Raw genomic sequence first — 27,955 nt, forward strand, 5'->3', positions numbered from 1 at the left:
TGTTTTATAAACACAGTCCAGTACGATAGTGCATTTCCTCTTCCTTATGATATTCTTCATAACATATTCTCTTCTCTAGCTTTCTTTATTGTTTTAATGCTGTATATAATACATGTAACATACAAAGTAATTGTTAATCTACTGTCTATGTTATTGGTAAGGCTCCTGCTCAATACCAGGCTATCAGGAGTTACGTTTGGGGGGAGTCAAAAGTTAGACATGCTTTTTCAATGGCATGGGACAGGGGGTCAGCACCATTAACCCCTGGGTTGTTCAAGGGGCAAGTAGTTAGTCCACACCCTCATTCCCTCTTTCAGGGTGGCTGTGATAACTCTTTAAATCCAATTCTGAAGTCACTCCCAATTACACAATAATAAACCATTGAGTGAGTCCTTTCTGCAAAAACAAACAAGAAACAAGCACTGTACACAGCTGGAAAAATCATCAAAATCTATTTCAGTTCTTTATTTTAGGAAATTACCAAAGGAACAAAATAAATGGAGCAGTGCTCATTCTTGAAAAAGAACTAGAGCTTCAAGTAAGGACAGGAGAGTTTGTGTCTTTTTACCCATGAATGCTCACTTCTGTCCCCAGTTCAGTTGATCTGTCACTTAACAACATAAGGATGGAGACAAAAACAAACAGGTTACTGCCAGGAAAAACTGGACTTCAGGTGGGGTGTGGATTGGAGCAAGATCCTTCAGCAAATCCAGTAATTTAAACATAAAATATTAAAACACTGGCAGAATAGGAATGCCTGTGTGACTCAGTCGGTTAAGCAGCTGCCTTTAGCTCAGACCCTGAGGTTCTGGGATCCAGCCCCTCATCCATACTCAGCAACCTGCTTATTAGGGAGTCTGCTTCTCCATCCCCTTCTGCACCTCCCCCTGCTTGTGCTCTGTCTCTCTCTCCCTCTCTCAAATAAATAAACACAATATTTTTTAAAATATTGGCAGAATAATGGGGAAAACGTCACACATAATGGAACATATTAATCTATAGAACAAAGAAACTCAAGGAAATCTGTTCAAGAGAAACACAATGAGATTCACATTACACACAATAGAGTAAAAATGATCAAAGACAAAGAGAAAATCTTGAAAGTGACAAGAAAAAAAACACAACTCATTTTTTAAGGGAAACAATAATACATTGGCTATCTTTTCACCGGAACTGGTAGGGACTACAAACAGGGACAGATTTAAAGTGCTTCAAGAGAAAAGAGAAGTCCACAAAGAGTTTTATAACCACAAAACTATCCTTCAGAAATAAAGGAAAAGTAAAGATATCCCCTGAGAAGCAAAAATGAAGAGAAGTCATTACTGGCAGATATGCGAACAAGAACCATAAAAGGAAATCCTTCAGACTCAAAGAAGTGACAGAAGGAGCTAACTCAAATCCACAAGAAGGGGGAAGCACTCAAAAATAGTAAGGAAACTAGAAAGAGGATGGAAACAAAAGGATGTTATATGTAACTAATGAACCATTGAACAGTACATCAAAAACTAATTATTACTATACAGTGGCTAACTGAACATAATACATACATACATACATATGATAAAAATAAACTGAAAAAGAATAAAAAAAAAACCAAAATGATGCTTGCTGTGACTTATATGAAGTTGAAGTCCAAGAAAGTCCAAAGTATTGTGAAACATGTCAAAATAATAGTTACCTCAGTTGGGTTAGGGGGGAGTTGGTATGGACTCGGAGGAGAGAGGCATCTGGAGAATTTGAAATATTCTACACTTCAATATGGACTGTGAATTTATGTAAAACTTACTCAGATGCACAATTAAGATTTCTGCCCTTTCCTTGGCACTACTTTTACCACAATTTAAAACAAAAAGACAAACCTAGATTCATTTAAATAAATGTGAGAAAGATTAAGAGTCACCAACTATTTATGGAACTCAACCTTATTAAGAAGTATAAATGTGACTGGGAATATTCTAGAGACATAGAACACTGGTTGAGGAAAAGAAGGAAACATTGAACTGTGTGCCTTTACTCTTCAGGCAGCATAGATCTTAGCTCTCTGGGTTTTCCTTTGAACACAGACATTTTATATTACTCTGCTCCCCTGGGGGCCCCCACCCTCCCATTGGCTCTTACCCAGTGGCTGTAGTCACCAGGAGATTTGCATATTGTTCCCTAAGGGAGGACTAAGATACAAAGGCTCAGATAAAACCTTTGCAACTGAGGTAAAAGACCAGCTGTCATCTTGGTCAGGACTCATCAAACAAACTTCCCAAAATGAGGTTCCCTTGACAGCTCCTGGGGCTGCTGATGCTCTGGGTCCCAGGTAAGGACAGAGGGGAGATGAGAAAGCAGAGTGGGTCAGGGAGGTTCCCACTGCGGACACCCCTGCTCTCCATGTCTATTATGGCCAAGAACTAGAAGCCTACGTCTTACCTCTGGGAAGGGGCATGTGATTTTTAGATCCTGGAGAGCAAGGAACATTTCAGAAAGAACAAAGATCCGTTGTGGTAAGACTATGACATAGAGAAAAGGGGGTGAGGAAGGCAAATTTTAGACACGACTTGGTATGCTGCAAATCTTAGGTTCTTTTTTGAAATTGGATATTTGGGGTTATTAATAAATATCACAAAGTATGGTGTACCTGCATGGCGCAGTCAGTTAAGCTTCTGCCTTTGGCTCAGGTCATGATCTCAGGGTCCTGGGATGGAGCCCCAAATCAGGCTCTCTGTTCAGAGCTGAGTCTGCTGCTCCCTCTCCCTCTGCCACTGACCCCCACTCATGCTCTCTGTCATATAAATAAATAAAACCTTTTTAAAAAAGTTACAAGAAAGTGATGTAGCCTGAAATAATTACCAAGTAAAATTTTGAAAATGACTCATAATATTGGCATGTAATCTTACAATTCTCTCTTTACTTTAGGATCCAGCGGGGAGGTCATGCTGACTCAGACCCCACTCTTGCTGCTGGTCACCCCCGGAGAGCTGGCCTCCATCTCCTGCAGGGCCAGTCAGAGCCTCCTGCACAGCAATAGAAAATCCTATTTGAATTGGTTCCTGCAGAAGCCAAGGCCAGTCCCCACAGCCCCTGATCTATGAGGCTTCCAACCGTTTCACTGGGGTCCCAGACAGGTTCAGTGGCAGCGGGTCGGGGACAGATTTCACCCTGAGAATCAGCAGGGTGGAGGCTGACGATGTGGGGCTTTATTACTGCAGGCAAAGTATGTATGTTCCTTATCCTCTAGTGAGTACAGTTATTTAGGAAGGTTGACCAACTTGGGTCACAGGGGTCTCAGAGCTCAGGAAATTACTCCAGTGACCTGCAGTTGGGGAAGCTCATTCTGGCTGGATGGCTTGATCTCAGTACTCATGCAAGGAGAAAGTCTTCCTTCTAATTAGAGATAAGTTCCAGGTGGGCCCATCAAGGAACAGGCCTCTGTGTGTCTCCAGGATTGGCGGAAACAGTGTGGGTTAGATTCTGTGTGCTGATAAAGTCTACGGGTCAAAGTATAAGAGTATCACATTGTTGGGGCACCTCGGTGGCCCAGTCTGTTAAGCATCAGCTCTTGGTTCAGCTTAGTCATGATCTCAGGATTGTGATCTCAGGGTCATGACCTCAGGGTCATGAGGTCGAGCCCCACATAGAGCCTCTCTGCCCCTTCCACCCCACTCTCTCTGTCTCTCCCTCTCATAAACTCTGATTCCAGGAGAACAGATCAAATAGTTTCACCAAGACTATCTGGATCTCAGACAAATTACACACTAGCCTTCCATTTTACTGAACACAAACTAACATCCTCTGACAACTGAGGCAAATCTTCAGTAAAACCAACCTGCATAAGTCCTTCCTCATTCAGTGATGATGGTCAAATATAGAGACTCACAGAGACTGCTCTGTGACTTTTGCTCAGTCAGCACAATCATAAAAGCTCATTAAAGGGGCACCCGGGTGGCTCAGTCAGTTAAGCATCTGCCTTCATCTCAGGTCATGATCCCTGGACCCTGGGAGAGAGACCCAATTTGGGTTCCCTACTCAACGGAGAGCCTACTTGTTCCTCTCCCTCTCTCTCAGCCTTTCTCATCCACTCATGCTCTCTGTCTCAAATACAAAAGTAAAATCTTAAAAAAAAACTCAATATAGAACAATCATCCTAGCACTGTCAGGAAGATAACAGTTAAGATCCAGATTATAGGCATACCTTTCATGTTTCATTTCCAATCTCAGATACCACCAAAGAAATCATGAGGATGTAGTCTCCAGCTTCCCTTTCATTGTCTGCAGGTGAGAGGATAGCCCTTACCTGTAGAGTGAGTCAGTGTTGGTAACTAACTAGCCTGGTACCAATAGAAACCTGGGCAGACTTCCAGGGTCCTCATCCTTGGTGCAACCAGCCGGGCCATTGGCATCCCAGCCCAATTCAGTACCAGTGGATCTAAATAGACTTTACTCTTTCCATAGGCAGCCTGGAATGGAGGATGCTCCAGTTTGCTCTGGTCAGCAAGACTCCAGTGAGAACCACGGTGATCCAGTCTCCACCACAGACCTCACCGGCTTCATCTGCCTTCACTCAGAGAACAGCTGCTTCCTTCAGAAGCATGGACACCCATCTTTTGCAGCTTTCTCTGTTCCATTTACCACCTGAAAAAGGCGCTTGTTAGGATTAGCACCTTACTTCATTCAGGTCCTAGAGAATTGAGTGGGCTCTCAGACTCTCTTTTGCCTCCCCCCATGAAATGTCAGATATTAAAGAGAAGTGGAGGACACCATATACACTTGCATACAATTTACTAGGACGAAGCTGAGGCTCAGAAAGGGTCATAAATATCCCAAGTTCATGCAGAGAGTTAGTGGTGACTATATTGAGAGGAACCTCCTCTCCCAGGTTCCCCAGGTACTTCCCATTTGACCTGAACAAGTGATGGCCTCTTCTGTGAAGGCCCAGTCCCTGATAAGAAAGTTCCCGAAATTTTCTCCAGGTCCCCTCAGAAGATATTTTCTCTCAATCACAGGAACGAGGTCTGGAGCCTGAAAATCTATTTTTGGCTGAGTTCTTTCATAGGATAAACACACATTTCTCCTGAGAACACTTCTTAAAAACAATTCTGAGAATTTTGTGGTTTCAGAGCAAAAGAGATGCAAATCGTCTGAGTGTAGGTGAGGAGGTCCTATCTTATAAGTCCATATATGCCATCCACTTCTTTGTATAAGTCAAGTGGGTATAGGAAAGAGGAGATTCTCTGAGCTTTTACAAAGTATGCATACACCTGGCTCAAATATATGTCCCTGTCCAGACAGGCTTACTTTGAACTTGTTAGCAAGGAAAGCTCCATGGACCCGTTATGTGAAGTGAATTTCCTTAGCAATAAGAATATGTTAAGGAAGGAGTCACCTAATTTCTATCCGAAAATCCAAAACCCACAGATCCCCCTCCTCTTTTCTTGGCAGTTGCTCAACTGAGACCTTGCCCATCCAGTGAGCTCTCTTCAAACACCTCTGAACCCTCAAGACACTGGGAAAACTAGCTTCCCAGTGGGTGACCTGGAATCCAGATATCCTCAGTGTGGCTTTCCACATAAGACAGGCACTGGTTCCATCCAGAGAAGAGAACCCACCAGGAAGGTTCGACAAAATAGACCTTTCTCTCTGGTACTGAAGGACGCTTAGCTATTGGGTTATTAGCATAGCAAGTTATCCAGCCCTTAAACTCATTCTCTTTTTAAAAAGATCCTGGCACTGAGAAGCAAGAATGGGGCTCATTAAATAACTACAGATTAAGTAATGATCTTTTTAGTCACAAGATGAACAATATTCTACTGCTGGGATATTTAGCTAGAAGTCACATTTTTATCTGTGACTGTTAGAGAATAGTTTTCAAAAAGTTATATATCAATTATGAAAGAGTAAGTGAGAATACCAGAAGCAAGAGATTTTATGCAAGGATTTGGTCAAGGAAAAGTGCTGAAAGGTATTCTTTAGTCTCATAACAAAATTGAATCTATCCCTGTGTGCAGTGAGGAGATACCATGAAAGGACCATGAGGAACCATGGGTGGAAATATCTTCCCTGCTCCCCAAGGATGAGTAACAGCCTCACTGCTTGTCTCCTGAAACAATTCTCCCATTGTTGGTCATCGATTCATAAAGATCAGTAATAAAAATTCCTTAAGGTATTGGTGAATAAAGGTCCCGTGTCTAGAATGGGAGAAGATATTTGCAAATGACATATCAGATAAAGGGCTAGTGTCCAAAATCTATAAAGAACTTAGCAAACTCAACACCCAAAGAACAAATAATCCAATCAAGAAATGGGCAGAGGACATGAACAGACATTTCTGCAAAGAAGACATCCAGATGGCCAACAGACACATGAAAAAGTGCTCCATATCACTCGGCATCAGGGAAATACAAATCAAAACCACCATGAGATATCACCTCACACCAGTCAGAATGGCTAAAATTAACAAGTCAGGAAATGACAGATGCTGGCGAGGATGCGGAGAAAGGGGAACCCTCCTACACTGTTGGTGGGAATGCAAGCTGGTGCAACCACTCTGGAAAACAGCATGGAGGTTCCTCAAAATGTTGAAAATAGAACTACCCTATGACCCTGCAATTGCACTGCTGGGTATTTACCCTAAAGATACAAACATAGTGATCCGAAGGGGCACGTGCACCCGAATGTTTATAGCAGCAATGTCTACAATAGCCAAACTATGGAAAGAACCTAGATGTCCATCTACAGACGAATGGATAAAGAAGAGGTGGTATATATACACAATGGAATACTATGCAGCCATCAAAAGAAATGAAATCTTGCCATTTGCAACGACGTGGATGGAACTAGAGGGTATCATGCTTAGCGAAATAAGTCAATCGGAGAAAGACAACTATCATATGATCTCCCTGATATGAGGGAGAGGAGATGCAACATGGGGGGTTGAGGGGGTAGGAGAAGAGTAAATGAAACAAGATGGGATTGGGAGGGAGACAAACCATAAGTGACTCTTAATCTCACAAAACAAACTGAGGGTTGATGGGGGGAGGGGGTTGGGAGAGGGGGTGGCGTTATGGATATCGGGGAGGGTATGTGCTATGGTGAGTGTTGTGAAGTGTGTAAACCTGGCGATTCGCAGACCTGTACCCCTGGGGATAAAAATATATGTTTATAAAGCTGTAAAAAAAAAAAAAAAAAAAAAAAAAAAAAAAAGAAAGAAAGGATGAATCCCCAAGTTTTGTAGCAACATGGACGGGACTGGAAGAGATTATGCTGAGTGAAATAAGTCAAGCAGAGACAGTCAATTATCATATGGTTTCACTTATTTGTGGAGCATAACAAATAGCATGGAGGACAAGGGGAGATGGAGAGGAGAAGGGAGTTGAGGGAAATTGGAAGGGGAGGTGAACCATGAGAGACTATGGACTCTGAAAAACGATCTGAGAATTTTGAAGGGGTGGGGGGGTGGGAGGTTGGGGGCACCAGGTGGTGGGTATTGTAGAGGGCACGGATTGCATGGAGCACTGGGTGTGGTGCAAAAATAATGAATACTGTTATGCTGAAAAAAAATAAAAAAATTTAAAAAAAAAAAAAAAAAAAAGGTCCCGTGTCTAGAGATATGGATTTCCAAATGGTCTTGACTTTACATTAACTCTGGGAGGAGTTAATGCAAAGCTTTGCTGAGAAGTGAACTCTAGGTACGTGACTTCTTTTTTAGTCATTTCGAAGTTGTCCCATTGTCATTTCTTCCCCTTGTTTATGTTGAGGCTTTAACTAACCCTTCCTATTCCTGTTCCTTCAAAATGAGAGGATTTTCTTTAAAAAAAAAAAAGACACAAAGATAGAAAAATCTTCATCAAAAAATGAAAAGTAACTACATCACAATTCTTAAGTTGCTGAACAACTACAGAGATCTTTGGGTGAGCTCAAGCAAATAGGAGAAGTTAAAAATCCAAATTAGTGTGAGAAGATCAGGCTGTATCTGAAAGATAGAGAGCTGACAGTTCTGGCAGTTGAAGGCTGGTTTTTTTTTCATTGAAATGACTGAGCAGCCGCCTGGGGAGGTTTTTGTTTAGACCCAGAGCACCGTGGGAGGCATCTCCTTACTCTGCTGGCAGTAATAGTTGGCAGCATCGCCATCCTCCACGGGATCAATCGTGAGACTGAATTCAGTCCCAGACCCACCACCACTGAACCGGGCCGGGACCCCAGACGCTTGACTGGATGCTTTATAAATCAGCATTCTCGGACGCTGTCCTGATTTTTGTTGATACCATGTAATATAGTGGGTAATGCCCAAAATGTCACCGACTTTCTGACTGGTCTTGCAAGAGATGGTGGCCCTCTGCCCTGGAGACACGGTCAAAGAGGCTGGAGACTGGGTCAGCACAATGTCCCCAGTGCAGCCTGGAATGAGAAACACAACAAATTTTTTTTTCTCTATTTTTAATTTTTTATTGTGTTATGTTAGTCACCATACAATACATCATTAGTTTTTGATGTAGTGTCCCAAGATTCATTGTTTACATATAATACCTAGTACTCCGTGCAATATGTGCCCTCCTTAATACCCACCAGGCTCACCCATTCCCCCATCCCCTCCCCTCTAAAACCATCAGTTTGTTTCTTGGAGTCCACAGTCTCTTGTGGTTCATCTCTCCCTCCAATTTCTCCCCCTTCACTTTTCCTTTTCTTCTCCTACTGTCCTCCATGTTGTTCCTTATGTTCCACAAATAAGTGAAACCACATGATAATTGACTTTCTCTGCTTGACTTATTTCACTCAGCATAATCTCCTCCAGTCCTATCCATGTTGATGCAAAAGTTGGGTATTCATCCTTTCTGATGGCTGAGTAATATTCCATTGGAAACACAACAAATTTAACAAAGATACTGAGAGCATCCTAGTGGAGGCCCACAGCACTGATGACCTTGTAGTCAAAGTCATGGACAACACTCTGAGGAACCAGAAAACGGAAGGGAACTGGGCAACTGGAACCCCATGCCAAATGCTTGAATTCCAGCCACCAAAAACCCAGACACACTGAAAGCATCGAGGCCACATTGAGTTTAACCACCATTTCTCCGTGTGCCCCCCTCTCACCTGGAGCCCAGAGCAGCAGAATCCACAGGAGGGGAGTCCCGGACCCCATCTCAGAAAGCTGGACTAGAGGCTGCTCCTCGGGGGCCCTGACCAGCTGCCTTTAAGGATGTCGAGAGCAGCCTGGGGTTTTGTCTAATGACACAACATGCAAATCAGCTCAGAAGAGCTTGAGGTTGTGCCCAAAGCGGACACCTACTCTCAGAACACCCTGTGGGACTTTGGGTCACCAGAAATTTCCAAGTATAGCTCAAGCATGTCCCAAGGGATTTGGGGACCAGTTTCTTGAATCCTTGCCTTCTAGTCTGTCTGAGATGCCATGTGGGGGAGTGCCCTGGGCTCTTCTACTGTGAGGATATAGGTTATTTCAGGAACACTCTTAATCCCTAGAATTACCACAATAATGTATTTCAAGTTGTGATTATTGTCAGGAAGAGAAAGCTGCAGGATTATAAAAGAGTGAACCTGGGTGGCCTGGTTCCATGGGGAGAGGAAGTCGGCCCCACTGAGTAAAAGACCTTCATATGAAGTCCTGACATGTCCTTAGGACCTGGAAAGGGTGAGAGGTCTGGCACGGACCCTTGGTGAAGGCTGGGAACAGACACTAATCAAGGAACTTGCCTCAGTGTGGATAACCCCGGGACTCTATCTTCTCAGTCCTGGAAACCAATGTCATGTCCCCCTCAAAGCCCTCCCAGGTGGAGGGGTCACTCCACTGGCTCCCATTCACAGTGAACAGCCAGCATCTCACTTGCCACCATTAAAACTTTGTCACTGAAATCTCAAACTGAGGAACCTCTTGTTCTACTACAGCAAAAGTATCATGTCCCAAAGACACTGGGCAGGGTAATAGCATTGATATTAGATTTAGTCTACCTAGGAAGGGAAAAAAATGACCAATATCTCAAAATATTTCTTAGAGGTTAAAAGGGTACAAGAAATCAACTGAGAATAAACTGGTAAGATATTCTATTCTGAATAGTCAAGAACAAAAACTAATAACAGTCTTTTTAGGATTGTTTAAATATTGTATCCAGGAAAATTGTCCTTTGGGTTCAGTTGAAAAGACTTAATGGATTTATTGCCATATCCTTTTATTTAACTTATTTTCTTCATTCAAGATGATATTTCCTTTGCTGAGAAAACAAAACCTTTGACAGGATCTCTACATAGAGAAAGCCATCACCAACTCCAACAACAACAAAAGGGAAATTGACCACTTAACTTTGGAACTAACAGGAGCCAGGACTTGATTCAGGACACCTGTCAAGTAGCCTCCAATCCAGGGCCCCGTCCCAGGTGTGCACAGAGAATTGGAGGTCCTACACTGTCTACACACCAGCCATCAGTAATAGGCAGGTTAGCTCTGTTATTCTTTAGTGCTCTCTATAAAGTCACAGCCACTTCCCACACGGTCATAGCCCTGGACACAATCCCACAGACCAGCTGGGCAGGGAGGCTCTTTTGTGACAACTGATCCACTTTTCCATTGCATCTACACTGAAGGGAGCCACATTGGCTTACTTTAGTGAAAGTTGTGTAGAATACAAAGGAAGTTCACACATCTAAGCTTGCAGCTGTTTGTCTGCGAGAAAGGTCGTTGGCCCTGGTGCCCAACACAACATTAGTTACAACACGAAGGGCTGAGTAGGGGCAGTGCCATGCTTCACTCAAGCTACTGGGCTGCCACTTTCCCTCTAGCTCAGGGAGAGAGCTGCTCTAGTGTTTGGAAGATACAATAATGCATGATAAGACACACTTCAGTTGATGTTTGTGAGGTAACGTGCAATCAACCAAAATAGAGCAAGGGGACCTGTTTACCTAGAATCTACTGCCCCATGGAGGTTACTTAATAATAGAGAACCAAAGTTTAAATATCACATAGAATGTCAGTACAAGTAACAGGGTCAGAGAAATGGTAGATTTCAGAGTCTACTGAGTCAATGACTTAAAGTAAGATCAAACTGTTTCCACATCAGCTCTGCTGTCCTCGGTCTGTCAGTGATTTTCTTCATGATGGGTTGATGAGCCACTTTCTGTACAACCAACAGGAGAAAAATGCTATCTTTTCACTGAAACATCAAATGCAATTTTTGAGTCTTCTATTGAAGTCTTATTGAGTAATCTAGAACAACAATAATTGTACACACAGTTTCTTTTTATTCAATAGATTGGAGTTAAGCCAGTTTGCCATGAGGCCCAAGGAAAGGTTGAAGCTGAAGGCCTCAGATATTGAGATGTTTAAGAATGAAGCATGTCTGCATGCTCAGTAAGCATCCAATTCATCTTCCACACTTATGGATGGTTGAGATCTGTGTAGTGGGAATAGTTAAGTCTTCATAGCAGAGCCCAGGTTGTTGGGGAGGGGAGAAACATTCCAGATAATCTAGAAGAATATGCAAGTGTTTTCATAGTGCAGAAACAGGAAATGTAGGGTTATCCTCAAAGTCCCAGAACCTAAATCCAGTCCTACTCTCATAGACAGAACCATGAATTCTTCTCCACTGTGAGGTCTACACAGCTTCTATGACAACTCACATAACCGTGCCCCTTCTCAGTTGACCTCAAATGTTTTTGCAAGCCTTCAACTGGGATCCAGTGAGATATTATCTTTCTATTTACATTTTCCCTTTCTAATTGCCTCTGGCAATTAGAAAGAGGAGAAGCTGAGCAAAGGGCAGTCTTAAGAACACCACTGAGTAATCATGTCTTGAGGTGGCAAGTTATGCAGCTGACCAAAGGGTTACAGGGAATGCTGAAGTGTTATGTTACAGGGGAGCATTCTGCTCTGAAGCCCACTGATCCCTTCTCCGCAAGATGCGGCAAAAGCCATGATCATGTCAGTAATATAAACCCATCTATATGGACAATTCAGATTCAGGTGATCCAAAATATCTTGAACGGTGTAGACAAGAGCCCATGGCAAGTCATTACAGTCTTCACAGAATGACCTCCTGTTACAAGAGACATAGAAGAGGCTTATCCACTCAATCTTCCCTTAAGATTCATACATTCTTCTATGATTCACTCAAAGGCTTCTCCTACAACTTAGGGAGAAACAAGGCTGAGTGGGGAGGAAGCAGCTGGTTCAACAAAGCCTCCCTGACCCCATGGCCCTGGGGAGCAGGTTTGTGTTCGAGGCTGAAGCACTGTGGGCAGAGAGTTATAATACTGCTGGCAGTAATAGTCCCCCACATCTTCGGCCTGGAGGTTGCTGATGGTGAGGGTGAAGTCTGTCCCAGACCCACTGCCGATGAACCGGTCGGGGACCCCAGATGCCCGGGTGGATGCCCAGATGATGAGCAGCTTAGGAGCCTGCCCTGGTTTCTGCTGGTACCAAGCTAAGTAGTTCTTCTGGTTGGAGCTGTATAGAAGACTCTGGCTAGACTTGCAGTTCATGGCAATGCGCTCTCCTGGAGATCCGTTCAGGGAGGCTGGAGACTGGGTCATCACGATGTCCCCAGACACACCTGCAATCACAAATGGACAGTGGCCATACACTGTCTCACTAGTATACTAAAATATGTATCTAAAAATGTAGGTTTCCTTATTTTTCATAAGTACTCAAACTGTTTCAATGAAATGTTTATTCATACCACCTGGTAAAGTCATTTGCCAATTTTATAAAGATCTTTCTCCTCTCAGCCTCTCACCTGAGATGCCCAGCGCCAGGAGGAGGAGGAATTGGAGCTGTGACACCATCATGCTGCTGGTCACCCGTTTGATGCCCCTGGACCCCACCCCCAAGAAACCCTATTAATAGAGCTCTCAGCAGCCAACCCAAGACCCGAGAAGCCTATGCAAAGCATCAGAGAGCATGAAAGTGCCTGCTCAGTGAGCTGTGAATCAGAGAATGGAAAGAAAGAGACAAAAATATCAACACCCCAGGAAATGTGATTGTATGCTACAAGAGGCCCAGAAATCACCTTAAAACTATGATTCTCAGCAATATATAGCAAAATCCCCAAATGTAAACTCTTGTTAATATCCATTAACAAACAAACAGTTAATAAACTCTTGTTAACTGTCCAATTTCAAACCAGCTAAAGTCAACCTGAAAGCATAAATCACTTTTGTAGTAAAATATATGTATTTATGAGTATATAATTTCAGAACCTAACTGAAATGATATAAATATAGCGTGAGTGCATGGAATGTACTCATGTCACCAGAATGAGCATAGAGGGTACACATTTACATCTCTATCTCAGACTTTCCTCTGAATTTTAAACACATACTTGAAGTTGCTCTTGGGTAACTCAAAGGCGCCTCTATATGTCCAAAGCAGACCTCTGGTAGCTCCCTGTGCACAAACTCGATTTCAGAAAATGTGTCACCACATACTTAGGAATCACCCTTGTCCCTGCTCTTTAGGTCAACCAGGGTCTGAAGCAATAGCTCAAATCCTTCCCGCCTGTAGCATCACAGCTCCCCCTGGGGGCAGGAGGTGAAATAGCTTCAGCTCCAGGCCCTGCAGGGCAGTTCTTCATTTATCTTGACTCCAAATCAACAATCCTTTTAGAATTCCACAAAGAACAGCTTCGTAAACTCTCCTAGGCATAGAGAATTTAAAACAAATCAAACAGGGGTTCCTGGGTGGTTCAGTTGACTAAGTGTCTGACTCTTGATTTTGGCTCAGGTCATGATCTCAGGGTTGGGAGATGGAACACCGTATCAGGTTCTGTGCTGGGCTCAGAGCCTGTTTAAGATTTTCTTTTGGCCACCTGGGTAGCTCAGTGGGTTAAACCTCTGCCTTTGGCTCAGATCATGATCTCAGGGTCTTGGGATCAAGTCCTGCGTCAGGCTCCCTGCTGAGCAGGGAGGCTGCTTCCCCCTCTTCCTCTCCTGTTCCCCCTGCTTGTGCTCTCTCTCCTTCTCTCACTCTCTGTCTATCAAATACATAAATTCTTTAAAAAAAAAAAAAAGACTGTCTCGTTTCCAGAAACAAAACAAAAGCAAGAACAAAACAAAAATAAAAACAAACAAAAATGTTTTCTCTCTCCCTCTCCCTCTGCCTCTCCTCCCTCCACTTGCTCTCTAAAATAATTAATAAAACAAATCAAACAAAACCTCATAGCACTCTTCTTTCAGTGGGAAGGATGGATAAGAAAGAAACAAATAACATCTCTGCTGCTGTCACTCCTGTTCTCTGAGGTCCCCTCCCTGGGCGGTGTCACTCAGCATGAATGGGGCAGTGGATGTCCAGGTCCATTTAGTGTATCCTCATCCTTCAGCATGGACAGACAGAGGAAGAGAGAACATGTCTGTGTGGGTTTACACTTTTGTACTGGAAAAATAAAATCAACTGTAGTCTCATATATTGTCAAGTGTCCAAATCATCTCTTGATCACAGACAGTAGTCGTGCCATTCCTCACTTCCCTGCAGCATGAAACTGCCCAAGATGAAGATTGGTGACAAAAATCAATACTCTAACACTATATATAAAGATGAACTGGGCCCAATTTTATCAGAGCATTTTTGTATGTTTAATATTCCTTTCTGGTGAGGAAAACCATCTTTCATTTTACCTTTTTCCATTTTTTCTTGGAAAAAAAAAGAAGTTTATCAAATAAAAAAGGTAAGCACTGATTCTTCATGTGCCTCAGATTATAGTGACTTGTCCTTGAATCATTTACTATTTCCTCCTATAATCCTTAACTCAGAGCATCAGATACAGATGGAAGAGAGGATATATATATTATTTCCTCCAAACTATCCCATTTTTCCTTCCAAGGCTCTCAGTTACTGTTTGGTCAATTTGCTTTGGGTGCTCTGCTTCCAGCTTAATTCCAGGGATGAAATGCAGGACCCTGGATTCTCCATTCACCAAATTCCCCTCCTTGACTGGAGTGGCCTGTAGAAATATGTCAAGAATGGTCATTACTGAAGCTGGACCACATGGAGAGAATCTCAGAATTCCTGATAGAATGTGAGGAATGAATACCATGTATATGGAACATATATAATACAGGATCTGTTGGCATCCACGCTAAAGCTTCCCTTCATATGGAGCTAGTGCAATGGAAGTCAAAATGTAAGGTAGAAACTAGATCTTCGTGATATAATAGGTGACAGGATCCCTTTTCTTTAAACCTTTTTTTCATTATGTTAAGCAACCAGATTCCCTTTACTATTTAATGCAGTGCAAGCTGAGGTTTCTGGTAATTGCAACTAAAAATTTGCCAAAAGATTTTGTACCCTCTTACACTGTTGGTGGGAATGCAAGCTGGTGCAGCCACTCTGGAAAACAGGATGGAGGTTCCTAAAGACATTAAAAATAGAGCTACTCTTCAACTCAGCAATTGAACTACTGGTATTTACCACAAAGACACAGATGTAGTAAAAAGAAAGGGCAGGTGCACCTTATTGTTTGTTGTAGCAATGTCCATGATAGCCAGACTGTAGAAGGAGATGAGATGTCCTTCAACAGAAAAATGGATAAAGAAGATGTGGTTCATTTTTACAACAGAATATTACTCAGCCACCAGAAAGGATGAATACCTACCACTTGTATGAACATGGATAGAAATGGAAGGGATTATGCTAAGTGAAATAAGTTGAGCAAGAAAGACAATTATCATGTTTCACTTATATGCGGAGTATAAAGAATAGCACAGAGGACCGTAGAGGAAGGGAGGGAAAACTGAATGGGAAGTCATCAGAGAGGGAGAAAAACCATGAGACACTCTGGACTCTGGGAACAGAACTGAGGGGTACAGAAGGGAAGGGGGTCGGAGGTTGGGGTAACTGGGTGATGGGTATTAAGGAGGACATGTGTCATGATGAGCATCAGGTGTTATAAGCAACTAATGAATCATTGAACACTACATCAAAAACTAATGATGATGATGATGATAATGACAATGATAATAATAATAATAATAATAATAATAATAAATGAAAAGAAAACTCTTAGAATTGAAAAAAAAAAAGATTTTGTACTCGTTACCAACCTAACAAGTTCAACAAAATTGAAAATAACCCCATTTTATTTTTTGGCCTGCAGAGTCTCATCATAGAAAATATAAAAGAACCATTATTTAAAATGTTCTGTTTCTTACATGGAGAACCATGAAAAATGCAAGCCAATATGGTAATATCAACCTTTACCCAGGGAAAAGTTCACTATTTTCTTAAGATTGTCAAAAGCATTTTCTTAAATTTTAAGCCATTAAAAATCATATACTTCACATAAAGTAAAGGATTTCAATTCAATTATTTTTCAATTCAATTATTTTTTCAATTCAATTGCAATTTCAATTCAATTATTTTTCACTTCATTACTATCCTGAGAGAGAACATGATCTTCTTCAGGAATGAGTGCAGAAAATGGGAAGGATCACTAGGCACATACATATGCACACATACTACAAAAACATATCCACAAACCGTAATAAAAATATTTGTAGCCACTTGATTGCAGTGATGGTTTATACATCTGAACTAGCTGTATATGTTCACATGCCTTCCATAAACCATTCCTCATCATAAATTATACCATCTTTAAATCCGTAATCAAAAAACCTCCCCCAAACAAAAGTCCAGGACCAGACAGATCCACTGGTAAATTCTACCAAGTATTCAGAGATTTAATTTATCTATACATCTCAAACTTCCAAAAAAATTGAAGAGCAGAAATGCTTAAATTCATTTTAGAAGGCCAGCATCACCCTGATACCAAAGCCAAAAAGTGGTAACAAGAAAAATATTTACAGGCTGATATCCCGGATGAACATAGATGCAAAAATCCTCCACAAAATATTAGCAAACCAAATACAACAATACATTAAAAGGATCATACACCATGAGAAGTAGGATTTATTCCAGAGAAGCAGGGATGGTTCAATATCCATAAATCAATTAACATGATATATCACATTAACAAAATTAAGGGTAAAAATCATAATCGTTGTCTCAACAGATGAGAAAAAGTATTGATAAAATTCAGTATCTATTTATCAAAAAAAAACCCACAAACAAACAGAAATGCCAAGGGTTATAGAGGATATGGAGAAAGAGGATATGGAGAGGATAAGGTGAAACGCCCTCAGGTGTTGTCGTTGAGGATATAAATTGGTGCAGCCACTATGGAAAACAGTATGGCGTTTCCTCAGAAACAAAAAAATAGAACTACCCTTTATTCTAGCTCTTCCACTTCTGGGTATTTGAAAATATATATGCACCACTGCGTCCATTGCAACTTTATTTAAAACAGCCACGATATGGAAACAACCTAAGTGTCCATTGATGGATAAATGGATAAAGAAGCTGTGTTATACATGTGTACGCACACAATGAAATACTACTCAGCCATGGAAGGGAAGGGAATCTTGCCATTTGGGACAACATGGATGAAACTTGAAAGTAATATGCTAAGTGAAATAAGGAAGACAGAGAAAGATATTATGTATAATATCACTTCCATGTGGAATCTGAAAAAGCCAAATACATAGAAACAGAGAATAGATTGGTGGTTGCCAGGGGCTGGGTGGTGAGATAAATAGGGAAGATGTTGATCACAGGGTACAAACTTCTGCATATAAAATAATTTCTGGGGGTGCTTGGGTGGCTCAGTAGGTTAAAGCCTCCGCCTTTGGTTTGGGTCATGATCTCAGGGTCCTGGGATCAAGCCCCACATCAGGCTCTCTGCTCAGCAGGGAGCCTGCTTCCCCCTCTCTCTCTCTGCCTACTTGTGATCTCTGTCAGTCAAATAAATAAATAAATTCTTTAAAAAAAAATTAAATAATTTCTGATGGTCTCATGTATAGCATAGTGACTGTAATTAACAGTATTATATTGTACTGGGAGGTTACTAAGAGACTAGAACTTCAAAGTTCTCACCACAAAAAAGTAAATAAGTACAACAAAAAGGATAATTATGTGCAGTAAAGGTTAACTATCCTTATGTTGGTAACCATTTCACAATATAAACGTGGATCAAATTATCACATCGTTTAAAATGTAAACTTGCACAATGTTATATGTCATTTATATCTAGAAAACAAAAATGTTGACATCATTTCCTTCTGGCCCCATGGTTTCTGAATAGAAATCCTCTGTCATTCGAGGTGTTTTCCTCTCTGGGTAAGTGTGATTTTTCTCTTTCAGCCTATGATATTTTTTTCTTTTTTTTTTTTTTTTAGTGCTCAGAAATTTTAATACGATGGGTCTTGACATATATTCTTCAAGATTATGCTATTGGGGGTCTGCTAAATGTGAAAATTTTTGAGCAATTACTTGTTCAAAATATTTTTCATCTCCGTCCTCTCTCTGCACTCTTTCTAGGATTCCAGTGGCACAAATGTTAGATCTTTGGTTTGGTCCCATGTATCCCAGATACTGTGGGGTTTTGTTGTTGCTTTGTTTTGGGGGTTTTGCTTTGTTTTCTTTTTAACTAATTTTCTCATTTTGGTTTAGATTGGGTAATTTCTTGCCTCTGATCTTTCCTTCTTTATCCTTCCACTGTCCTCCTTCCAGACCTTTCCTAGCCAGCCACCCCATAGGGCATCCATGTCCTTACTTCAGGCCACTTCCCCAGCCACATTAAGTCAATGACCATTTGTGCTCTCTGAGTGTCTACTAACTAAACATCTTATTTCATTATGGTATGATATGGGAGCTGTCTAGTTTAACTTACAGCAACATAAGCTGTGAAACTGGGCAGAACCTGGAGTCCTTTCTCTGCTATTTGCTGGTTGGGAGTCCCTGTGTCTTTAATCAGATGTGGTAAGAAACAAAGACAGGAAAGCTTTATAATGCAGTGAGAGGTTTTTATTATATGCATAGTCCCCTGGGAACAGAACACACAGCATGCCACATGGCATGCCACAAAGGCAGTACTGAAGTGAGAAGAGCAGACAGAGGGAAGTACTGCTGGTCTGTATTTTTTTACTGTGTATTTCATGAGAAGTAATGGAGAAGCAAAGTCAACAAGCTACTTAGACATAAGATTGGAGAGTTTGAAAATTTCAGCAGGCTGCAGACTATAAGTGTGCCCCTTGTCCTCTGGTACCCAGGGGGTATTTGGGTAGAAGGAAATGTCACAGATTGCTGGTCTCACTGAAAGGAAGAGAGTAAGGATTTGGACTCAGGATTGTCTGGATTGCATCTCAAATGTATGCCTTTGGGCAAGTCTTTTACTGCCTCTGGGAATTAGCTAATTTTGGGAGAGGTGGTCCCTTCAGGGCTGGAGCAGCAAGAATGCAGAAACAAGAAAATGCATTAAATATAAAGCCTCATGAGACTGAAAATAGGAGATTGTGAAATGGTTTCTGGCAAGAGTGGTAATTATTGTGGAGATTTGAAACTCTTGTCCCATAAATTAAGAGTGCCTGCTGAATCTGCTTGGGTCCAATATTAAGAAAATACTTTCTCCTTCCTGAGTTGACTGATGCTGGGCTCTACCCAATTTTACAATCTGGTGTGTCTGACATTTCTGGTTTAGGATGAACAGCTCTGTCACACAGTTAATTGATGTGCTGTGGACAGGTCAACCAGGGCCTGTGCTATGCTGGGAACTACTCATTGAACACTGAATAGGTTGTTTTTGAGAAGGGCCAAGTCTTGCTGAAGAACCTGGAAGTCTATGCTATGAGTCTTCCTCTGGGCTTGCCATCGTGTCCACACCATCCTTCCCGGACACAGATGCACGTGCCACCCAACGACAGGAGAGGTCATAAGGCCCACATGATAGGACCACTTGCATCATGACCTAAACCTGACACAGGGTCTCTCCTGGCATCCAGCCATTGTAAACTAGTGACTCAAAATTCGCTGATAAACAGAATGGTGTAGCTTACCCCAGTGTGGAATGTGTTGTCTCAACACTCAACAAGGTAGTGTGCTTCAACCTTAGTGGTCGGAGGTACAAGATACAAGTATTTGTCCTTTACCTCGACAAGGATGTGCCTGCATTCCTCAGATATCTGGACCCCTGACATAGCCACCAGGGAGTGGGAGCTGCATGAAGTTTTGTGTGGTTTGCATCCCACTTTTTGAGCACATATATTTTTGTAAATTAGTGAAGTCCTCACCATTTCTTGCTCATCGTGTGCAATTAAAAGGATGTAATTGATAGAATATGACCTGGCTGGATGCTCTGGGGGATGTTTATACAACACACTGCAGCAGAGAGCAGGGAGTTAACGTAGCCCTGGGCTAAGACTGAAGATGTGACCCCCTCTTCACTGCAGCGAAAGGGAATTCCACCAGAGGACTGCATTAGATCATATGCCATGCCCCCTGCTGGCAGACCTTTTAGTTGGCCCAACATGGGGTAAGCACTTTCAAAACCTCCACCTGGACAGAAGAAGGAGACTGAACACACCCAGAGAAGAATATGTCTGGGTGGGAAGATTCTTCTAACAAACTTAATTTTTGAGTATTTAAGCAATATGAATGCCCCATAATTTGCATATCTTCTTCCTCTTAGATTTGAAGTGTTTCTGCCTTTCAGAGTCTTATACCGGAGTCTCTGGGTGTGTGGCATGAACATACTGAACCCATCGAAAGCAGCAAGATAGTGACTCCATCATAGCTTTTTGGCCTTCTGCTCCTCTGGGTTCCAGGTGAGAATATTTAGACAAAGGAGGTTAAAGTGGGGGTATGATTTTCCATCCCTGATTTTCTTTCTTCATTGGGAATTCATCCGCAGATGAAGTTGGCTTATTTTATAATAAGTAGTATTCTCTGTCCTACCTAAGTAGATACTAGTGACTTCCATGTACATATCCTGAGACTCTGCTGATGTTTCCTGTGTGGTTTCAGCCTCCCATGGCGAGATTGTCCTGACCCAGTCTCCTGCTGTCCTGTCCAAGGCTCTAAAAGAAGGATTCACCATCACCTGCCGGGCCAGTCAGAATATTAACAAGTGGTTAGCCTCCTATCAGCAGGAGCTAGGGAGAGCTCTTAAGCTCCTCATCTATGAAGCATCCAAGTTGGAAACTTGATCTAAAGTTCATTCATATATATTCATTCATATATATATGTGAATGTATGTCCATATGTATATATATGTATATATGTATAATATGCAAACATGTAGATACATATTTTTGATTTGTTTATACAATTATCTTATGAATTAAATGGATTAATATGACTTTAGTAATTCCCCATAAAAAACTGGTGTCCAGGACCAGATATGATATAGTACTAAGCTGGCTTGAGGAATTTTCTTTACAATCTTTGTTTCTATATCATAAACCAATTGGTATACTTATCTGAATATATGTTTTCTCACTAAGTGGAGGTCCAAAGGGTTTGAATGGAGTTATTTTTTCCTACAAACCATTACATCCCATGAAAGCCCCATTATCTCTATGTCCACATTCATGTGATGAATTCCAGGTATGAGATATTATCCAATCTTTTTTTTTCATTTTATGGTGAAATCTATTAATACTCTTATGACATAGGTCACAGTTCTTGTAATTTACAGAGAAAATAACAGCTAAATGAAACTACTAATTAACAAACATAAAACAGAATGATTGAGAAATGAATTCATGGGTAATACCATTTGTACTCAAGTGGATCATAAGGGACAGTACTCAACCTTCTGAAAGGAAGCATATCAGAATCTTGTTATCAAGATTTGATCATTTAACAATATGTGCTAAAATCTCAATTTCGTCCTATAAATATTAACATTTGTTTTATCAACAGTTGGCATGTCTCTAAAATATCAGTTGAATGATATCTCTGGCCTTGTTGGTGAATTAGAGGATAAAATTATAATTTAGAGATGCATAGTCAATGTGTTAAATATTTTAGACTGTTCCTTAGGTAACACCCCCCCATATTTTATACATAATTAACCCTGAAGAAACTTGGATGAAACGGGAACAATTTAACATGTTGTTCTGTAGCCAAAAGAAACCAAGGGTGAAACAAGTCAACCTATGTCCTAAGAACTTTTAACAGAGAACCCTAGTGCACAGACCACTGGGGTATATACGAACTACCTCATTTCCCACGTTCCCAGATAAGGTAAGCAACATGGAGACTTAGAAAGACACATTTATTACCAAGAATGATATATTGACTAGTCAGTTACCTAGAGATACAAAAACAAGAGCTTTCAATTCCAGATGAACCCAGATATTTCCATATTTTTATCAATTATCTCTGGAATTGAGGACAAATTTATGTCTGAATTTGGTCAGAGAATTTTACTGGTATGATGCCACTTTGCTGCTCTTCTCAAGGATGATTTTGAGAAAAGGGAATGAAAACAGTACATAAAATTCAAGGGTTATATATGATGAAAGTAGAAATAGTCAATTCACTGGCATAGACTACTGGTTTTGACAAACTATCAGACCTAGAAAAAAATAAGATCAAACGATTGGAGTCAAAGTCATTTTGGAAAGAGCTGAAAAATGGGACAAGATTGAAAATAATAGCTTCCCAGGGGATGCTGATCAAAGGGCCATTATCAAACAGAAGGGACATTATCAAACAGAAGGTTGTCCATAATTACATGGTCCTATAGGTAGATGTTGGTTCCTGGTATGGTCTGATGATCTGTTCCCCACAGATTCATATGTTGAAATCTTAATCCCCAAGGTGATCATATTATGCAGTTGGGCCTTTGGTAGGTGATTAGATCATGAGGATGGAGAACACATGAGGGGACTAGTGCTTTAAAAAAGACTCCACTGTGATCCCTGGTCCCTTCAACCTTGACCAGACACAGCAGGAAGGCACCATCTGGGAAGCAGAATGTGAGTCCTCACCACATACTGAATTGGTCAGCAAACTGATCATGGACTCCACAGTTTCCAGAACTGTGAGAAATATATTTCTGTTGTTTATAAGCTGCCCAGGCTAAGGTTCTTTCTGGTGTAACAACCCAAACAGATAAGGACAGTCATCTTTCCCAGCTTTCCCAGGAAGACTATTGAACAAACGTCATGACATCAGAGATGGAAGTCCTTGTGTAGGCTCAAGGATGTGGATTCATCTAACTGAAGGTGTTGGGATTACTAGCACATGTTCTGTGATTGAGTCATTTGATAAAAGAAGACATTATGGCTACTCAAGCAGAAAGGTATTTATTATCAAGAACTGGGTAAATCAAAAATGTGCAGAAAGACCAGATAAGCAGGCTCAGGCAACTCCCTGTTTCAGTCCCTCAAATACCCTAGTATTTTCTATGATCAGAAAAGCTATTGCTCTGGCAAAGGCCATCAGGCGAATCAGAGAGCTATGTGCTTCAGACTGTGCTGTCTGGACCCCATTCCAGAGAAGTGAGCCCCTCTGGCTGTATGTTTCTCCTACCCTCTCTCTGTGCCGAGAACCACTCTATAGGATCGCACTGGATAGTCAGAGTCCTAATGGCACCTGCAGGAAAGAGTGTCAAGGCAATGTAGTTTAGCCTTTCCAGAACCTTCCACACAAAGAGCCTTGAGGGAGCCCTGAGGACAGAAATACTAAAGATGCTTTTTCACAATAACTGCATAAATCAGGTGTACATTTATGATTGTTAAATAATTTCCCTTTCTCTACTCTTTCTTTTTAAAAAAATTGTTAAGCAAAAAAAAATTGTTTGTGACCAAAATGATGTCACTATGTTAAGGCTGTGTGTTAGCAAACCAAGACTTAACACCTCACCTAAATGCAATTCCACCCCCAGGAATGCGATCTTTAACCAGCGGAACTGGAATTTCCTGGTCAGAACTAGTAGCCAATCCACTGATAGACCCCTTTCATTCCTTTACAGAGGGCAACTTTCCCTAAAACAATGCATTCTTTGGTAGTAATTTTCTTTTTTCTGCTCTCTCTCTGCTTTTTATTTTTTATTTTTTTTTAAAGATTTTATTTATTTATTTGAGAGAGAGACAGTGAGAGAGAGCATGAGCGAGGAGAAGGTCAGAGAGAGAAGCAGACTCCCTGCGGAGCCGGGAGCCCGATGCGGGACTCAATCCTGGGACTCCAGGATCATGACCTGAGCCGAAGGCAGTTGTCCAACCAACTGAGCCACCCAGGCGTCCCTCTCTCTGCTTTTTAAAACCTTTCTTTTTCTGCAGAGCTCCCCTCTACCTGCTGGAGGAGATGCTGTACGATTCATGGATTGTTTAACAATGCCATTTAGATCTTCACATTTACCAGACTGAATTTCATTTTTTAACAAAATTTTTAAAGAATCTATTGGGGGGATTGTCATCTTTATAATTGAGACAATAGTTGGAATGACATTCAAATGGGTTTGTGACTCTTCCAGAAAGATCATGAATCCCTAGGAGGGGAGATAAACTGAAAGGAGTTGGATTCCCCCATCTTTTGGGTAGAGGTCAATGTGCTGTTATGTATAAAGGAAACACTTCCATTATATGAGATGATCATTTATGATGGAAAGCCCCAGGGAGGCCTGGGCCAGAAATAGCCCAGCAACCATGGAGCTGGGTGAGACAAACCAGAGGTCATAAATAGCAGGGAGATGGTTGCACATCAAAAGGCCAGATCTCCCAATCCCTGGTGGCAGTGCCCCAGTTCCTCTGAGACCCATAGTGAGACGGGGCTCTATCCAAGTTGTATCTGTATTTTGATTCTTGCATTATTTCTAGAGACTTTGCTTGGAGCCATTTCCTTCTCAACAGTTTGTGAACAATTCAGTACTGATAATAAATCCCTCTCTGCTTAGTGGCCTTGACATTTGCAACCATGAACAGTCATCAATCCCCACTGAATGGTTGTCATAGCCTCCCTGTCCCTGTGGCTGGAAGTGCAAGAAAATGAGCCCAAGGGAGCCATTCGACTTCTTACATCGCTGCACTGTTTCATGTACAAAAGGGAGGATGGTAACACTCCTAGGTCCACCAGGAAAGATGGATAAGAGGCACTTTCCACAATAGTTTTTCACCATAAGCCCTTTTAGAACCGAGCACATGATGGCAAGGAGACAGCTATGCAGAGCCGGCTATTATCCCTGCTGCGTTTACCAAGAGAAGCCAAACACAGAAGATCACTCACTCTGTAGAATGTCATCTTCTATGCAGGAAATAGAAGGCATTTTTAAGTTGACAGCTTTTTGTTGTTAAAAAAAAATTCAACTGAGTAAATTTGAAGACCTCACGGTCTTTATTAAAAGAATAGAGTATTTTCATCCAAATGTGTGTAGGAAAGTTGTTTCTGATTATCTACAAATGAATATACACCACCCCGGGACTCAGTACTTTTTTACTCTGATACACCCAACAGAACTGAGAGTGTACGTGCTCAAGGAATGTCACGACAGCATTGCTTATGACAACCCCAAACTGGAAACAACCAGTTACTGATCTAGAATGGAATGGCTGCTTAAATTATGGTATTTGCAAACATCTTTATCCCTTCTGTGCTTTATATCTTTTAACTGACAACTAAGCGGTAGGAATTCATGAAAACTCCTCAGGACAGAAGTTCCATCCCTCACAGGATACACTTTAGGGCTGGGGATGCAAATTGCTACATAGAGTGAAATATTTATTAAATAGAGGGATTAGAGGGGAGGAGTCAAGATGGCGGAGAAGTAGCAGGCTGAGACTACTTCGGGTAGCAGGAGATCAGCTAAATAGCTTATCTAAAGATTGCAAGCACCTACACATCCAACGGGAGATTGAAGAGAAGAAGAACAGCAATTCTAGAAACAGAAAATCAACCACTATCTGAAAGGTAGGACTGGCGGAAAAGTGAATCCAAAGCAACGGGAAGATAGACCACGGGGGGAGGGGCCGGCTCCCGGCGAGCGGTGGAGCAATGGAGCAAAATCAGGACTTTTAAAAGTCTGTTCCGCTGAGGGACATCGCTCCAGAGGCTTAACTGGAAGCCCAGGAGGGGTCAGCGCATCCTCAGGTCCCGCAGGGTCGCAGAAGGATCGGGGGTGTCTGAGTGTCGCAGAGCTTACCGGTATTAGAACGGGGAAGCCGGCTACAGAGACAGAGCCGAGGAGTGACTCTCAGCTTGGAGTTGCCTTGAACCGGTCGCAGGCTCGGTCAGCTCGGAGTGCAGCCGGAGGCCAGGGTGACGGGAGTCATTGGGTGCTGTTCTCTGAGGGCGCACTGAGGAGTGGGGCCCCGGGCTCTCGGCTCTGGGGCTGCGAGGACTAGTGCTCCATGTTCTGCGGGTGACATTCGTACATGAGTCAGATGCTGTATCATGCTCAACCTTCCCAAGAATTTCCTGCACAAATGCCAATGCTCTGTTAACTATTTTCATGTGATTTAAAATCAGAGAAAAAGAAAACCACCATTTTATTTATATCAACTTCCTAATGTTGAAGTATTTTTACATTTTTGCTAATTCCTAATAGTCTTGAAATTTACTATATACTACTATATTTTTATAATATAAGGGGAAGAAAATATTAAAATGTTATCTACATTTATGCATTTATGTTTATAGGTGACATTGATCTATTTATTCTTTTTCATGTTATCTTTTCATATGTTCATATCAACATTAACTTTTTGTAAAAAATGTAGAAAGATTATTCTCCATATGATCTAATCTAAAAGAAATTTTTCTTGGTATTCAAACATATTTGTGAAGCCTATGTATACCATAAGAAACATTTTTATTCATACTGTGATGCACTTAAGGGGAAAAAACTGTTTCAAAGAATAGGTAATACTTCCAGTTCTAAAATAAATAATTCATGGGGATGTAAGGTACAGCATAGAGAATATAGCCAATAATATTTAATAACCTTGTATGGTGACAGATGGTAACTCTTATCGTGATGAGCATTGCATAAGGTATAGAAAGATTCAATCACTACGTTGTATACCTGAAACTAATGTTGTATGTTAATCAGAAATAAATTATAAATAAATAAAATAGGTAATAGATTTTCGGCTGTTTTCCCAGAGACCGGGAGGCCGCCATCTTCATTCCCGTCCTCCGGAACTCTACGGAAAGTGCTCAGGGAAAAAAAGCTCCCGAAAGCAAACCCAAGCGGATTACTCAGCCGGGCCCCGGGTAAGGGCGGTGCAACTCCGCCTGGGGCAAAGACGCTTGAGAATCACTACAACAGGCCCCTCCCCCAGAAGATCAACGGGAAACCCAGCCAGGACCAAGTTCACCTACCAAGGAGAATGGCGGAATTCCAGAGGAGAAGAAAGCAAAGCACGGAACTCATGGCTTTCTCCCCATGATTTTTTAGCCTTGCAGTTAATTTAATTTTTTTTTCTTTTTCAATTTTTTTTTCTTTTTCTCTTCTTCTGCTAAATTTTTTTAACTTTTACCGTTTTCTTTTTTTAACGTTTTTTAAATAGTTTATCTAATATATATATATTTTTTCCTCTTTTTATATTTTTTCTTTATCGGCTTTCTTTTTAAAAATAGTTTCTTTTTCTTTTTTTTCTTTTTGAACCCCTTTTTATCCCCTTTCTCCCCCCTCACAATTTGGGATCTCTTCTGATTTAGCTAAAGCATATATTCCTGGGGTTGTTGCCACCCTTTTAGTATTTTACTTGCTCCTTCATAAACTCTTATCTGGACAAAATGACAAGGTGGAAAAATTCACAACAAAAAAAAGAACAAGAGGCAGTACCAAAGGCTAGGGACCTAATCAATACAGACATTGGTAATATGTCAGATCTAGAGTTCAGAATGACGATTCTCAAGGTTCTAGCCGGGCTTGAAAGAGGCATGGAAGATATTAAAGCAACCCTCTCGGGAGATATAAAAGCCCTTTCTGGAGAAATAAAAGAACTAAAATCTAACCAAGTTGAAATCAAAAAAGCTATTAATGAGGTGCAATCAAAAATGGAGGCTCTCACTGCTAGGATAAATGAGGCAGAAGAAAGAATTAGCGATATAGAAGACCAAATGACAGAGAATAAAGAAGCTGAGCAAAAGAGGGACAAACAGCTACTGGACCACGAGGGGAGAATT

At 41.3% G+C, this 27,955-nt stretch overlaps 2 gene segments (V, D, J or C); one reads left to right on the forward strand and one right to left on the reverse strand.

Moving 5' to 3' along the window:
• Nucleotides 1-27,955, forward strand: part of LOC125109330 (immunoglobulin kappa variable 2D-29-like) — a 664,016-nt gene that overhangs the window by 58,525 nt on the left and 577,536 nt on the right.
• Nucleotides 7,825-9,355, reverse strand: LOC125109335 (immunoglobulin kappa variable 3-11-like). The segment is given in 2 exon segments: nucleotides 7,825-8,382; nucleotides 9,079-9,355. Coding segments are annotated over 2 exon segments (384 nt in total).

This window comes from Lutra lutra, chromosome 9 (assembly GCF_902655055.1).
Source record: "Lutra lutra chromosome 9, mLutLut1.2, whole genome shotgun sequence".
Lineage (NCBI taxonomy): Eukaryota > Metazoa > Chordata > Mammalia > Carnivora > Mustelidae > Lutra > Lutra lutra.